This window comes from Aquila chrysaetos, chromosome 25 (assembly GCF_900496995.4).
Source record: "Aquila chrysaetos chrysaetos chromosome 25, bAquChr1.4, whole genome shotgun sequence".
Classification (NCBI taxonomy): Eukaryota; Metazoa; Chordata; class Aves; order Accipitriformes; family Accipitridae; genus Aquila; species Aquila chrysaetos.
The window spans coordinates 4,997,700-5,012,397 of NC_044028.1; the positions used below are offsets into that span (position 1 = coordinate 4,997,700).

Here is a 14,698-nt window from a genome sequence, read left to right on the forward strand (position 1 = left end):
GGAATTTAAGTGCCTGCACCCTTGTGGCCACCTGAACAGAGGTGTTTTCTCGCCTGTAATAAACCAGGGCAGCCACAGCATTTGTAAATAACAACTAATATATTTAACAGAATTAGAAATAGTTTTTAATACGCTTTTAAGTCACACCATTCTGAATTCCCTCATGCACACACGGATCTACCTCCAGACTTTCCAGGTTAAAAAATGACTTACCTTAAGATGTACCCATGAAGAACTCCATTATGTTCACTCTCGGGAGGAGGCTGCCATTGGACCATGATGGACTGATTGGTGCGCCCACTGGCCACTATGTTCTTAGGTGGGGCACTCGGGGGCTCCTCAGGTAGCATCAACCTAAGTACAAAAGAATGTGGTGGAGGTGGGTGTTGAAATAAATGATAGACAACATTTCTATTTCATGTATCCACTCCATGTGAACCAGTTTCTTTTATCAAAGTCTGGTGACTAGAAGGAAATATAACGCTGATCAAACTGCTGAAGACATGGATGAAATAGTTACAACAAATCAACATAATAGGAAATCAGTTAAGCAAGCAACAAGACAGACAGCTGAGGTAACCTTATTCTCTCTGAATCACCCAGGCTGCTACAACTCTTTAAAAAGATTACAAGCCTGAATGAGTTAGAGCTCAGGTCCAGTGTCTGTGACTCCTTCCAAATTGTTTCTTTCAGCTCTTTCAATATTTTTCATATCAAACTCCTACATTTTGAAAAAGTCATTTAGAGTTCAGCTGTTCTGCAATTCAAGCTCACAGCAAGCTTTGGTTCACAGAGGAAGGGGGATGCATTTGAAACTAAATTTGATGAAGCCATCCTTCTATGTCGCATCTGGGTGAATTCCAGAAGTGACATTGCAATGATTGGGTGAATGCTGTACTCCTTCCTGGGCTAACTGCTGTGGCTTTGCACAAGAGCACAAAAATATTTCCAAGTTTCTGCTCAACTGATACTCTGGAAATAGGAGGGCACCTCTCCCATTGTGTGCTGATATCCTGCATGTGGAATTGCCATTATCACCAATTACTGACAGCTGCAGAGCACTCTCCAGAGGCCTGGGTAATGCTAACGGCTCCGTTCCCCAATTATTGTGCAAAAGATAACTTGATTCTATTCACTGACAAACAACCAGCAGTTTTTTCCTCCCAATAATCCTACGTTATCGTACCTTTAGTAGACACATATTTATTTTTACCGTACCTGCTGGTCTCGGAGCTGTACTGGCCCTTTCCCACCTGGTTAACCGCACACACCCTAAACTGGTAGGTTCGGGCTGGAGTCAGTCCGCTCACAGTGACACTGGTCATCTTTGGGTCAAGATTTGATAGGTGAACCTTCCAGGGAGAATCTGTTGGAACAATTTACATGTGAAAAAAGGTGGAAGTGCTTGTTAAAAGCCCTGCGGAAGTGAGAAAATGCCTCTGACTGCTCAGAGCTCTTTGTGCTTGTTTTCCTCAGAGGAACTTTGGGAAGAAGTTTCTTTTCAGCAGAAGAAACCTTCCTGTCAGCCCACACGGTTATGCAGATTGCACATTTGTCTACTGGAAAGTGATGCTGCACATGTCATGGCATAATAAATAAAAACTATATTCATTAACATTTTAATAAAAGAGGAAACAAGCATGATAAAGACAGATGGGCTGTGTATTTCACAACCCATCTGTTTGGCAGGCCATTACAACACCACACCCATGAGTGGCTCTGGTGGAAGGACTGTAATGAAATTCGCAGTCAGTTTGGAATATCTTCCTACCCAGCTTGCAAGCAGGTGTAGAAGCGTGACTCTCTCTGCCAAATCAGCCCTTTGCTGTAAGACCTGAGAAAGCTTCTGCTGCGGATTCTACAAGTCTGCAATTTTTTTTTCCAGAGATAGTATACGGCATTCGGTCTAATCATTTCCTAGGAAGATTCCCTGGTATAAACAGCCCTGGCAGCACTATAAAACCCTTGTTGTCAGTTCACATACTTGACGTACCGAGCTCCTCTAATGCCCAAATTACATTTTCAAGTTTTCAAAGAGGTCAGAAATGAAACACATTGAAAATTAAATATCCTGACTTTTCTTCATAGCCTGGTGTCACATATTCTCCCCAAAGTCGTGACTGAAATAGTCAGGGAGAAGTGACATTTGGTCTGTGTTGCAACAGTACAGCAATGGAATCAGCCAATTTAAAGATTTGTTCAGTTTTTAAATAATACCAGCTGTTTTCATGCTCCCTGCTCAAAATTACTAACACTTCTGGAAATTACTGAGGAGCTAGCTGTAGATTTTGGCAACGTATCTGTGCATGTTGCTCATCAGAAGTGCGTTGCAGCTCCTGGCAGGTCACCTAGACGTCTGCTTGAAAATGAAGATGAGATGTCCCAAATGTGGAAGGCTGCTAAACTTCACACCAAGATGTAAACCACTAATTTAGTGCTTTTCTGGCAGATTCCTTAGCCAGTTTAAGTCCTCTAGGGTGTGATACCAGTTGGGCTATAAACACTGCATCTTTGAATTACTCAAAATACATTTATTCCAGTAACGGCTTTCCGAGAACAAAGTCTTTTTTAACGGGAAAACTGACACAGCAGAATACTGGGAATGCTGGAGAGGGACATTTGCACAGCAGTCAAGTTCCGTCCTTGCCAGGTGTTGATGATTTACCAACAGCCACTTCGGCTGCAAGATCTTGATGGCAATTCATCTTAGCTGAACGTTGAACTTCTTGTAGAAAGACCTGAGAGGAAGCACATTTACGCTGTCTAGAAAAGCATTGGTTAGGAGTTTTTTTGCACCCTAGTTCCTTCTGAATTTTATCAAGCTTCTCTTGAGACTTCACAACCAACTGTTCACCTTGTTACAGCCAGAGTGCACAAATACAAATCAAGGTAAGCCGAAGTTAAGGTATGGCTGACTTAGTACGTTGCCTGAAGCAGCTTCCTGAGGAAAATGGAAGAGCAGACACCAACAAGAGAGTGAAATACCCTTGTATGAGCTACTTGGGTAGTGGTCCATTTCCTAGAGCATTTCATTTGTTTACTGCTAGTGTAAACACCACCTGAGAGTGCTTAACCCAAGCAGCTCAATGTAGTGAGCAGTTTGATTCAACAACAGGGCCTATTAATCTCTTCAGCACCTTGGGGCTTTGCTCTGTTTATATGCTGCATCTGTAGAATACTTTATTAATTCTTTTTCCTCTCCTGGTGGAAGATAAAAGATCTGGCAGGAAGAGAGATTAAACTGAAAACTAATATAAACGAAGCCTATTCATCTCCTGGGCACTCTGATTCGTAAAGGAAGGTGGTTTGGGGAGGATTTGCTCGCTCATGGAGCAGTGGATACAGTGAGTGTGCAGAGTATCTTTAAAATTTAAATGTCAAGTCTTTTTTTTTGACAATCAATAAACTAAACATTTCGAAAGGCCGTTCTCCCTCCTTAAATACACAACAAAACCCAGAATTGCACAGAAGCTTGTTTTACCACTGAGAAGAGCGATTCTGACATCAGAAACATGCCATAAAATTTTCGACACCGACTCTCTTCTCCTCCAGGGATGACTGTCACTCGCCTGTCCCAGGAAGCCTGGAGAAGCTCCATGGTGACAAAAGACTTGCCAGGTCAAACTATTAAATAAGCCTCTGTTAGATTGAACAGACTGTGCTAATCCTTCATTTAACTTAAGCTGCCCAGAATGTACTCTGGGCTTTGCTTGCTTGCTCTTCCGCTGTAATTGCTACTGTCTGAAAAACTTCCATGTTTAGCTGTCCATCGTCTTAAGGTTATTGGGTATTTTGAATTAACTCTGATTTTCTCTCCAAGTTAATTTATTGGAAACGAAGAATCTCACAGGCCACTCTGCAGTTTACAATGTGATTTGGGGGGGTTTTAGAAATTACTTTTGTTCTGTCAAGAATTTTTGTATGCACTTGTGATACATCTAATAACACTCGTTACTCACCAAGAGGCATTTCTTCTATATTTCCCTACCTACCTTACAATTCATGCGTTAATTGCAAATTCCTCAAAAATCATTTCTAACTTGATATTGCACATTAGATCTATTGCAGAAAGCTGGTTTTTGCAGGTTTGGAGTACATTTCCATCTCCTTCCCTCTCCAGGGGGTTTTGCATAGACGGTAGTATTGGCACTTGCTGTACTGCTGGAGTTTACTGAATTCATTTTTCAAATCTTCATGACAATATGATATTGCAAAAAGTTCAAATAAAAATAAATGGTTCCTCCTTTGTTTGGTAGGACTTCAACGAGATCTACCAATGGCCTGAGAAAAAGTATCTTTTAACACTATCATATATAGATCTGAGTCACAGTTGTAACAAACAACATAGTTTTACTTTAATTTTGGCAAAGATTTATCAACGTGTTCGATTTTTATCATTTGAATACTCCTACCAAATTCAGGATGACAATTCATAGGGCTTAAGTTAAGCATGTGTAGATGCTTTTCATAGGAACTTTTATTATCTCCTCACTGGCACAACATGATGAATCTGAGTTACATCATTACATCACACACCACAGATATCCCAGAATACAATAAAACAAAAATGGGCTTTTATCTTAATTGTACTCAGCAGAATTCTTTAAGTATTAATTCATTTCTTCAGTTAAAAGACAATTCAGAATAGTTTTTGATTAATCCCTGAAATCTAACCTCTTTGGAATAAAATAAGCATATCCCCTTCTAACTCCACGAAGATACCTCATTGGAATTCCTAGGTATATCACAACAGGGGCTAAACAGGTCATGAAACATCCAAAAATTATATTAGTGCAAATGACAGCAATGCATGGTATTATTTATTTGAAAATCCTATTTCAAATTAAGGTTCACATTCCTGGCTCTGTGTGGGCAGGAATACTTAATGACTGTGTTTCCCTGGAACTGTGTTTTTCAAATTAGATTATAAATTTGCCCCCAAATGTTTAAGGCCATATGTCTCAAGTCACCCACAGACACGGTCTACTGTGAATACTTGTAATTTGAGAATTATTGCATTGCGCCAAATACATTCATTTTAAAAATTAGGTGACTAGAGTCGTTCATATTTCCAGCAATTTATGTGCACGATCTGCCACTGTTTTTTCCTCTAATTAAAATAAGGGTTTTATATCTCTTTACTGAATTGATATTAATGAAAAGGAGTTCTAATCCATGCCAGGTGGAGTGACACGCCTCTCTCTAACGCAGCTAGTAATTAGTCCCCTGAAATTTACACTCATTATTTTGAACCCTCTTCAGCTATTTCTCCGAAACAGATACCGTTATTATGTATTCATTTATGGTACATGCTTCAAAACGTACAATGGATCCTAAAGCTATTAGGAAATTATTCAAAGCCAAACAGCTAAAAAAATGAAGAAAACTAGGCTACATTTTGGCACCTGTAACTGCAAAGCAAAACCCATGTATTAAAACTCCACAGAACTAAGAACAAAGTCTGTGCAGCTTTGCTAACTGGAAAATAAATCATAATTCTGATGTCCCTCCCTAACCTTTACATGTATGAAAGCAAATGGGGATTAGGATGTTAAGCATATTGCACTGCTGCTGCCAGTGAAAGAGCTACAGAAGCAAGCAGATGAGCTCCTGGAGGACACGTGCCGACTCCTTGACAGTTGCTCTTTCTGTGTCACAAACAGGACTGCCAGAAAACCTGAAAGGAAATCTTCTTTGAAAAGCAAAAAGAGATTCTGTACCATCGTATCAGACAAAACTATACCTATACAAGATTAAATGTCAGCTTCATTCATAAACATCACTTGGGACGGGTGGGAACAAAGGAAAGGTGGTGTTTTCTAAAGGAGTAGGAGGTCTGTAGAAACTAAATATTAACCACACACTACTGAGATCAAAATAACTCCGAAAAACAAACACTTCAAGAAAATAAAAAAACCAAGACAGTGACAATATGCAGACATTAAAGTCAGCTTTCCAAACCAAAGTCACTGTTGACATTGTTCTACTATTCTGTTGGCATTTGTAAAGCTGAGCAATAATATATGAAATGAGAGAACACAGCAACAGTGGAATATTCAAGGGCTTAGATTCCTCTCTGTCCTACTTCTATGAGTAACCATTTAGACATTGTACATAAAAGCAAAGTAAATAAAGATGAAGATGAAAACTGAAAGGACAGCAAGATCTAGAGTATTTCTGGGAGTTAAGATGCTCAATTCACAACAGACCCAGCCTGTGTTTGGTTTTTGCAGCTGCAAGCTTGCTGAAGTACATATACCTATGATTTGTGATAATGAGACTCTCTCAGTGGTAGATTGCAATGCCATCAGCCAAAATTATTGGATCTATCACAGAGTGAGCAAGGGTTCACAGGATCCTGTGGAGTTCTGAGGGACTGTCTGCATGATTTCTGCAGAAGTATTGTTGATTTTTGCTGAGCCTTCTACAAATTTCAGTGAATGAATTATGGCATTTTCAAAATGATGGCACTTTTACCCCATTCCTATACTAGCACAACTGCAAAGCATCCTTGCTAGAAAGGCACCTGAAGACCTTTCAAACTTCTCCCGGCACCGAGTGAGCTGCCTCTTCTTTTAGTGACTCTTCCCAATCAACGCAGCCCAGCACAGGACCCAAGCGCATACGTTCTGCCAGCTCTGCGCTGTCTCTATGCAAACACAGCTCTAGTACCTTTGCATCATTTTCCCAGACTGGGACTTCGTTAGCTTGTCATTGTCAAAGCCACCGGGAAATATGAAACACAAGGGTGACGTCCCTGGGTGAAAGAACAGGTAAGGAGTAGCAAAAGGGCAGTTACTGGCCTGTAGTCGATAGGAGGAGAAGGAGAGAAGAGCGAAAATGAAGAAGAAGGTGGTGATAAAAAGGTAGAGAGGGGGTGTGAGTGTAGAACGCTGAGTTTTCTCAGTCATGTGTCACAAAAAGATCAGGAGTCTTTGCTCGAAAAGAACTGTTTTAAGGACAGCAGTCCCAGGCATGACTTGGGATTTCTGCTAGGATTAGAAAGCCGCACTTCGCTTAACAGATGTCAAGATCATCAGTTCTGGGACCTCCACATCAAAAACTTATGCACTCCAGCCTGCAAAGCAAAAGGGTTGTATGTGATCTGAAGCTCAAGTTTCACCTCAAGCTCTCTGTGTGGCAAAACAAAATGCTACTCTGTAGATAATCAGAAATCAGGACTGTTTCACATTCAGTTATGCAGTGGCTAATTTCCACATGTCAGAAAAAGTGATGCTCTTAATTTTTTCATCAAGAATCAATTGTTAGGCTTGGATTTCCAGCTCCTAGGGTGACAGAGATTAGAAAGTATTGCCAAGGTGACCGATTTCCATATAACCTCATCTTTCTATCAACTCCTAAAGAGGCATTAGCAGTGTCCCTGAATAACCTTGCAAACTGAGAGCCACAAAGGACCAGACATACAGCATGACAAAACTGTGAGAAGTGGCAATTCACAATGACCAGGTTTGTAACCCCTGAAGCTAGATATTTGGATATCTTAGTTAAGCATCCTCAACCACCCTAAAGAAGGGTGTAAAATAAAAACCTAGGGAAAGCGGAGAAAATATATGAATGCATATACAGATAAGATAGTAGCTCCGATTGACATTCAAGTTTGTTTCTCTGACAGACCATCAGTTCCTTATATTATCATCCTGCCTGCATTTTTCAGGTGAAATTGGGGTTCTGAATGCATCGAGATATCTATGAAACCGGAACAAAAGACAACAATGGGAAGAAATAAAATATGACTACTACTATTTTACAAATGCCAAACAGAAGAACTGAGGAATGAGCTGTTGTGCCTCAAGTCTGGCTTGGCAATGCCAGAGGTGGAACTGAGGCTTTCCTGTACAACAGTTCCACCATCTCCGGCCTCTTTTTGTTGTTTAACTCTTTCAGCATGCGAATAGTTGAGTGTAAAACCCAGGGGTTCTCCTTTGTGCACACTGTCTCTCGTTTAGCAAACAACAGTAACATTTTGTTAGTAGCTCCGGTAAAAGGTGAGTCTGAAGGAAGGCTGAGTAATTAAGAAGAACATGAGGTTGAAACATATTTGACTTTACTCACTGTTCTCAGAGAGCTCGACCATGTAGTAGAGAACAGGGCTGTTTCCATCAAAGGGGCGCACCCAGGAGAGCATCACGCTGCGGCCGTAGGAGGAATTTAGAGTGGCCAGAAGATTCTGAGGGGAATGAGGCAGCTCACTATTAAGGAAAAGAGAAGGGGAGAAAAAACAGCAGAGAAAAATCAATCTACATTTCATTCAGCTACAGTCTTATAGGCAGTTAAAGGCACATGACATCAGACTCGTATGATGATAGATATAAAACTACCAGCAGCTATTGTACAATTAAATAAATGAAAGACATCTCTGAATTCTTCACAATTTTATCCTATTTGGAAAAAAAAATAATTTATGCTAAAAGTCCCAAGGCTGATTCTTAGAACAGCTAATGGAAATGTTGCTAAATGTGGAAAAAAGCCAATTTTCATACTGTTTTTGATTGAGACAAGTTGGTCAATAAATTTCCTCTCTCACTTTTTCCCCTTCTTACGATGATGTCCTAGCAATGTGACAGCAGCAATACGTATAAACAGTAAAACACATGGGAGATAAGATTTAACATGGAATTTTTCATACTCAAGGAAGCAGAAGACATTGACACTATCCATATAGAGCTACTAATCAAAATTACCATATGTATTCTTAGGCTACAGCACAGCTTGATTTACTCGCGGATTCAGGCTTATCCTGTCATGGGTAGAATCTTTCCTTCCTATAATAAGGATTTTTTTGGAAGCACCCAACCAGAAAATGTAGTGAAAATGCCTGCAGAAACCCCATGGAAATACAAAATGAAACATTAAAAAACAAAAATAAAACAGCAGCTCAATTAAAATGTGTAATTTCTCCACATAAAGGCAATTTGCGGAAAAACATTTCATTTGTACTCATTGGCTGAAAGTCGGAGGCTGCATAGTGCAGTGAGAAAACTAAATTCTGCTGCATCCCTTAAATGCTGATCTGTATTAAGTGATAAGAGCCCTTCAGCCATTATACTTGAGCCTGATTTCTGCTCCTCATCATCCTGGTTCCTAAGGAGGACAAGGATCTCGGAGGGAATGAAAAGCAAGGAGGGCCAGTTTTCACCCATTCAGCCTACTGTTCCTCCCCAGGGTAACTCTTCCTCAGCAAGGACCACTGCTAATCTGCTCTGGCCAGAGCAGAAAGCCACAAGGGCACTTCACATGCTTCACTTAAAAACGTAGTAATTTCTGGTTGTAATGTATCATGCTACTGAAGGCTCACAGTTATTTAAAAACCGCAACTCCTTAGCCACTCACAAAAGTAAATAGACTCTGGCCTTAAGCCAGAACAATAAATATGTCCTGGATTTGGGTTTCTGCTGGAAGATTGAGGAACATATGGAAAGCCAGACAATAGTTTTACTATTTTTCTGTTAAAACTGTGAATGCTTTTGTTTACACCTTTATAATGGCTACACAATGTGGAGTTAGCACCAAAAAAAAAAAAAGGTTGCTGGAAGAGCCAAAGAGTGGTAAGAAAAACACACAGATAATGAGACAACACAAGTGGAAGACACTCACTTGCTCAGGTCTATCTAAGCTAGAAAGGTTGATGCTTCCTAAGGCTAAACCTGAGACTCAAAGTCTTGTTTCATCTCATTTGACTTTAAATGCCTAACCAAATTAGCAGCATGGCGACCCCAGGCTCTTTCTGTAGTAAACATGAAATGGCACCTCAGGGTGTGATTCAGATCTTGACTTCGTTAAATCACTTGCTTAAGATGCCTCGACTACGAGAAGTTTAGGCTGACTAGGTTTTCACTTAGATCTGGGCAGGCACCAACCAGGCTCCCGACTTCTGATGCACAGACAGATAAGACAGGGTCGCTTTGGGGCTAGAGGAAACGTCAGGGACAGGAAAGAGTATGTACGGGCCCAATGGAAGCAGATTTTGAACACAGCACCGCAAAATTTTGCATAAATAAGTTTAGGGAAGAGGGGAACCTGGAAACAAAGTAGGAAGGCAGCTGGCCTGCAAGACAAGATGGCTGAATAAACCTGTCATTTGAAAAGTGTGGATTGGGGGTTTAAGATATGGCCATTTACCCAGGGACTACAGGAGCGCGCTACTTAATTTTGAATGAAACATTAAATTACAATAAACATTAAACCTCCACTACAATTTATCATTATGTCCTAAGCAAGCTGGTTGGGAAAGTGTTTTTGTGATTAAGCTGGCAAAGGAAATTACTGAAGGAAAGGGAGTGAAACGTCTTGTTGTAACATGGCTCGCAGAAGTCCCAGTCCTGACTTCATTTATCACCAGGCCCTGTGGGGAAGAGCTCAGAGATGGGATGTGGCTTCAGCTTCTTCCAGAAGACAATGGTCACACCGGGAGCAATGTAGGGCTGAAGGGGAGCTCACAGCAAACTTAGCCCCATGTAACTCCTGTTCTGGGAACTAAACAAACACTCCTGGCGTATATTAAGGATATTTTCAGGGTGCGCATTTACTAATCTTGTTTCCCCATATATTTAGAAGGGCTGAATTAACAGCTCATTTGAGGACAGAGGCTATGTGACTAAGAAAGACTTTACAGCTCAGTCTCTTTTTCTTAGCATACAAGTCTCAGAAGACTTTTGGAGGAGAGAGGACATTCCCTCTTTCATGTTTTTTAAATCACAAACTAAGTTTAAACACGGGGGGGGTTTGCTTAGGATTTGGGTTTAGTTGATTACTCTCTTAGATTGACACAAAATGGTAAACAGCAGCGTGAAGGAAACAGGCACTTTCTGTTCAGAAAAAGATTGAGTAGCATGAGTTGCAGCAGCTATACAGTACACCTATCTCTACTAATATCATATTCTTTAGCCATATGTGTCCACACCGAACAGCAACAGATGGTGCTTACAGATTTAAATCCCTCAAGGCAGACATAACAAGTGCCTAAGAAACACACCTGGACAGAAATAAATATTTAAAACTACAAAGATACTTCAGCACAGAAGCGTACTTCCTTCTTTGTAGTATACAAAAGCAGAGGATTAATAAATAGTAATTCTTACTTTAGCAAGCACTTACACTTTGTCTCCCTCTCATTTTCTACCACATACTGTGTGGAAGGGATGATAAATGAGACCTGTAAACCACCATCATGAATATTCACGCTCTCAAAAGAGATCATTGCTTCTTTTTTTTTCCCTTTAAGAAAATTACTTTTCCTTGCTGCTAACATCCAAGAAATCATTGCAGGGAATGGTAATTTCAACCCTTCTTCCAGATGAGAAGGACCTCAGACTAGAACTGCTCAACTCCTGATACACTAAGAAAGCAGATGAGGTTCAGACAATAACACACAGGGCACAGAAGCGCCCTTGATCGGACGCTGGAAGTTTAATTCCAGCATCATTATCTTTCTCTTGTTCACTGAAGCTCTAAACAGGAAACATATGAAGATTTTTCAATACAGGATATCTTAAGACTCACTCCTCTAATGCTGAAGAGTTGCATGGAGGCAAGTTTTCCATAACTTACTTTGTATGATAGCAAAATATGTATACGGATGCTTTTAAATCTGTAATTGATAGATAAGCCCAGGGTTAATGGCATAGCCACCAAGGTGACCTGAGGGGACTCTGACAAAGCAATTAAAATAGCGGATTTGCAAGAAAAGAACATGAAGTCATTGTGACAATCTAGGAGAGAAATATTAGCTAGTTGCAGATGATACACATTCAAAACAGAAACCCTAATGTTTTGAGTCAGCTCATCACTGCCAGAGGGCAGCTGAAAAATTCACTCAGCAAACACATAGAGTGTTTTATAAAATTAGCTAAAAGCAGACTATTTGCTGAGGGAAATAAACCAGACATGGTTTGGAGAGATTTCTGAGAAAAATGGTCCAACAGCAGGTAATTAGAGAGACTGTGACTGAAGAGGGGATTACTAAAAACGCAAGGGAGATTAAACAAGTTTTCTTGTCAGTTTATAAAAAGCCCCGCTCCTATTTCATAAATGATTTCCTAAATCAGGTCCACCATACAAGTTTTACTCAGGAGCAGGTGGTTCATCTGCTGGGCCCGATAACATGGTAAGAAGTTGAGGCAGGAAGCCTAACAAAGCACTCAACCCTGATGGCTTTGCTCATAAAAGTTTATAATGTTTTAAATTAAGAAACGTGTCATCTGTTGCTCAGGACTTTCCACTTTCTCTTGCAAAAGAATCCTTTCCAATTTCTAAACACAGGAAGGATTCTTGAAGGCGTCCATGAATTTTGAGGCTTTTTGTCTCTTGTAGGCTTGTAACGAGGTGGATTTTTGAAATTTAAGGCTTGCCAAGTCCCAGAGCGTGCAGATTTGTTTCCCATTTCATTTTGGTGGTCACCACAAGCTCAAATCTACAGATGACTTGGGAAAGGCTTTTGAATTTTATGCTTTCTTTTTGCTAAAAAAACCTACTTTTCTGATATACCTTCAATGATGAACAGACACAATTGTATTTCCGAGTGTATTTCCGGGCGGTATTTCTCTTTTGAGTATCAAGCACATTTAGACTCAGCAGTGAACCTTATTTCTTGGATGACATCTCAATAGAGAGCTTGGAAAAATAAATAGAAGCTTTCTTTCTAGTGAGGAAGGAATATTGTATTTTCAAGTTTGACATCCTTCCTGTTTTCAACTCCCTGCAGAAAGGAAAAGAGATTGACTGTTGGAGCCAAGGGATATGGGATCCATATGAAGATAAGTTTGTAATGAGACATCATTTTGATTTGTTAGTCTGCGCTGGTCTTACTGATTTTATTTTTAGTAATCAAGCTATTTTTTATGGGATATATTGGGAAGAAATGGGAAGTAGCAGCAATTACAAATACTCTAGTAAAAAGGGTATCAAAATTCATGTCTAAATGATTGACAAAGGCAATACTGTGCATTCTTGGCAACCCACTGGGTTTTATTATAAGTGGTTAGCTCCCCTATCCTGCTTTTGAAGAAGACGGAACAATAATAGTTCTTTCTCTGGTGAAAGAGAACTGAAAGAAGACAAACTTGCTGCCAGGAATAAATTGTCTATTTTTGTATTACATTGTCCTTCCCATATTTTTGCATAGAGAAAGAGCCTAAAAGATTTTACTATATGTTGTGACATAACAGACACTTGTACAGGGCTTTGATTTTCCAACAATGAAGCATTACCATACTTTTCAGTCACATTCATACAACAAAGAGATTCCGTAGTATGGACTGCAGACTGGCTGATATTGAGCAGCAGGTATCATCAGGCATAGATAGTGGTAATTCTGCATATTTTATATATACTGAGAACCCTCAGGGTACTTTGAGCTGGAATCAGCACAGTTCCCCGTCAGGTGAGTGATACGTTGTGACAACTCAGCTTACATAGCTTTAGGAACAAGCCTCTTTTCCTCTCTACGTATTTCAGTATGATATTTACAGGACTATAGAAGTACGCTAAATGAAGCTAGGATGTTTCATAACATACAATTATTTCCAGGATCAAATCCTATGACTTGGAGGAATGCACGAGAGGCACAAGCTCATCATCAAAAGACCTGCAAATATTTCTGTATTTGCAGTCAAGAAGCTCTGCTAGGAGAAAAAAAAAAAAAAAAGCAAGTAAAAAATTAAAATCTATCTCTTGCAGAAGAGAAACATCACTCGCAAATGTTTTACCTCGTGCAAATCAAATCAAGTGATGTACATGAAGAATAAACACATTTAGAGGGAAGACAAATGAAGGAATAGAGTATCTTGACTAGCAATTAGTTTCTGTGCCCAAGTACCATCAGTACAAAATTGATGAGCAAGGTAACCTTTGGCTGCACTTTAGCAAGTTCTTCATTAGTTTTCTGGCTTTCCTTTTCAAATATTTTATTTCTTCATAGACACGCTGAGAAAAATGATCCATCCTGCTTGCACCACCAATGTATACCACGCTGTGCTGTCAGCGTATGTTCTTCTAGCAAGAGATAGTACCTTTTTCCCCAAGCCTGGCTTCCAACAAGGGAAGACAAAGGAAGAAAAAGTTTTCTTCCCTTCTTTTCACAGATTAGAAAACCAGACCACTCAGAGATTAAATAACTGAAGGTCACCCTGAAGGTCAATGGTTTTGAATTGAATCAGTTTGAATAGAAATCAGTAACAAACTTATTTGTGCCTTTGGAAATGTCTTTTGACGTGCCTAGAGGTAGAGGAGGGACATGCTGGTTCCTGGGGGCAAAAAGGTGGTGAGACAACTGGGGCTGCTAGATAAAGCTAGGTAGGCTACGATATTATCCGTTGGTAGACTGCTCCAGTCTGTAATTGGTTGAGGGCCCTCCTTTGAACATTTGTCTGACATTAGTGCTACTCAAGGCACTGAAGTGTAAGTGCTCATCGATGGGAATGTACATGCCCTGTTTGTTAATGTTCTGCACAAGAGAATTATCCGGGAGAATAGGGAATGTTATAGATCTGTCATTCGTATATGAGCTAGAATTTAATTTAAGCTTTACTTCAGACATTTCCTTTCCACATATTTTCTTCTTCATTTCACTTCTGTTGCATCATGTATCTCTATTTCTCACAGATTTGTGCTGCTGAGCCAAACGATAATGATGAAAGCTGCAAAGGAATGCAATGGTTTTTGGCATTATTGCACTACCTGC

General features: G+C 40.0%; 1 protein-coding gene across 7 annotated transcripts in view; it reads right to left on the reverse strand.

Moving 5' to 3' along the window:
- Window positions 1-14,698, reverse strand: part of SDK1 (sidekick cell adhesion molecule 1) — a 417,371-nt gene that overhangs the window by 121,797 nt on the left and 280,876 nt on the right. For all 7 annotated transcript variants that reach the window (XM_030001765.2, XM_030001768.2, XM_030001764.2 and 4 more), the window contains 3 exons: window positions 8,074-8,210; window positions 1,219-1,366; window positions 214-354 (listed from right to left, as the gene is read on the reverse strand). In XM_030001765.2, the coding sequence (XP_029857625.1) occupies window positions 214-354; window positions 1,219-1,366; window positions 8,074-8,210 (426 nt within the window). The remainder of the gene's footprint in view (window positions 1-213; window positions 355-1,218; window positions 1,367-8,073; window positions 8,211-14,698) is intronic.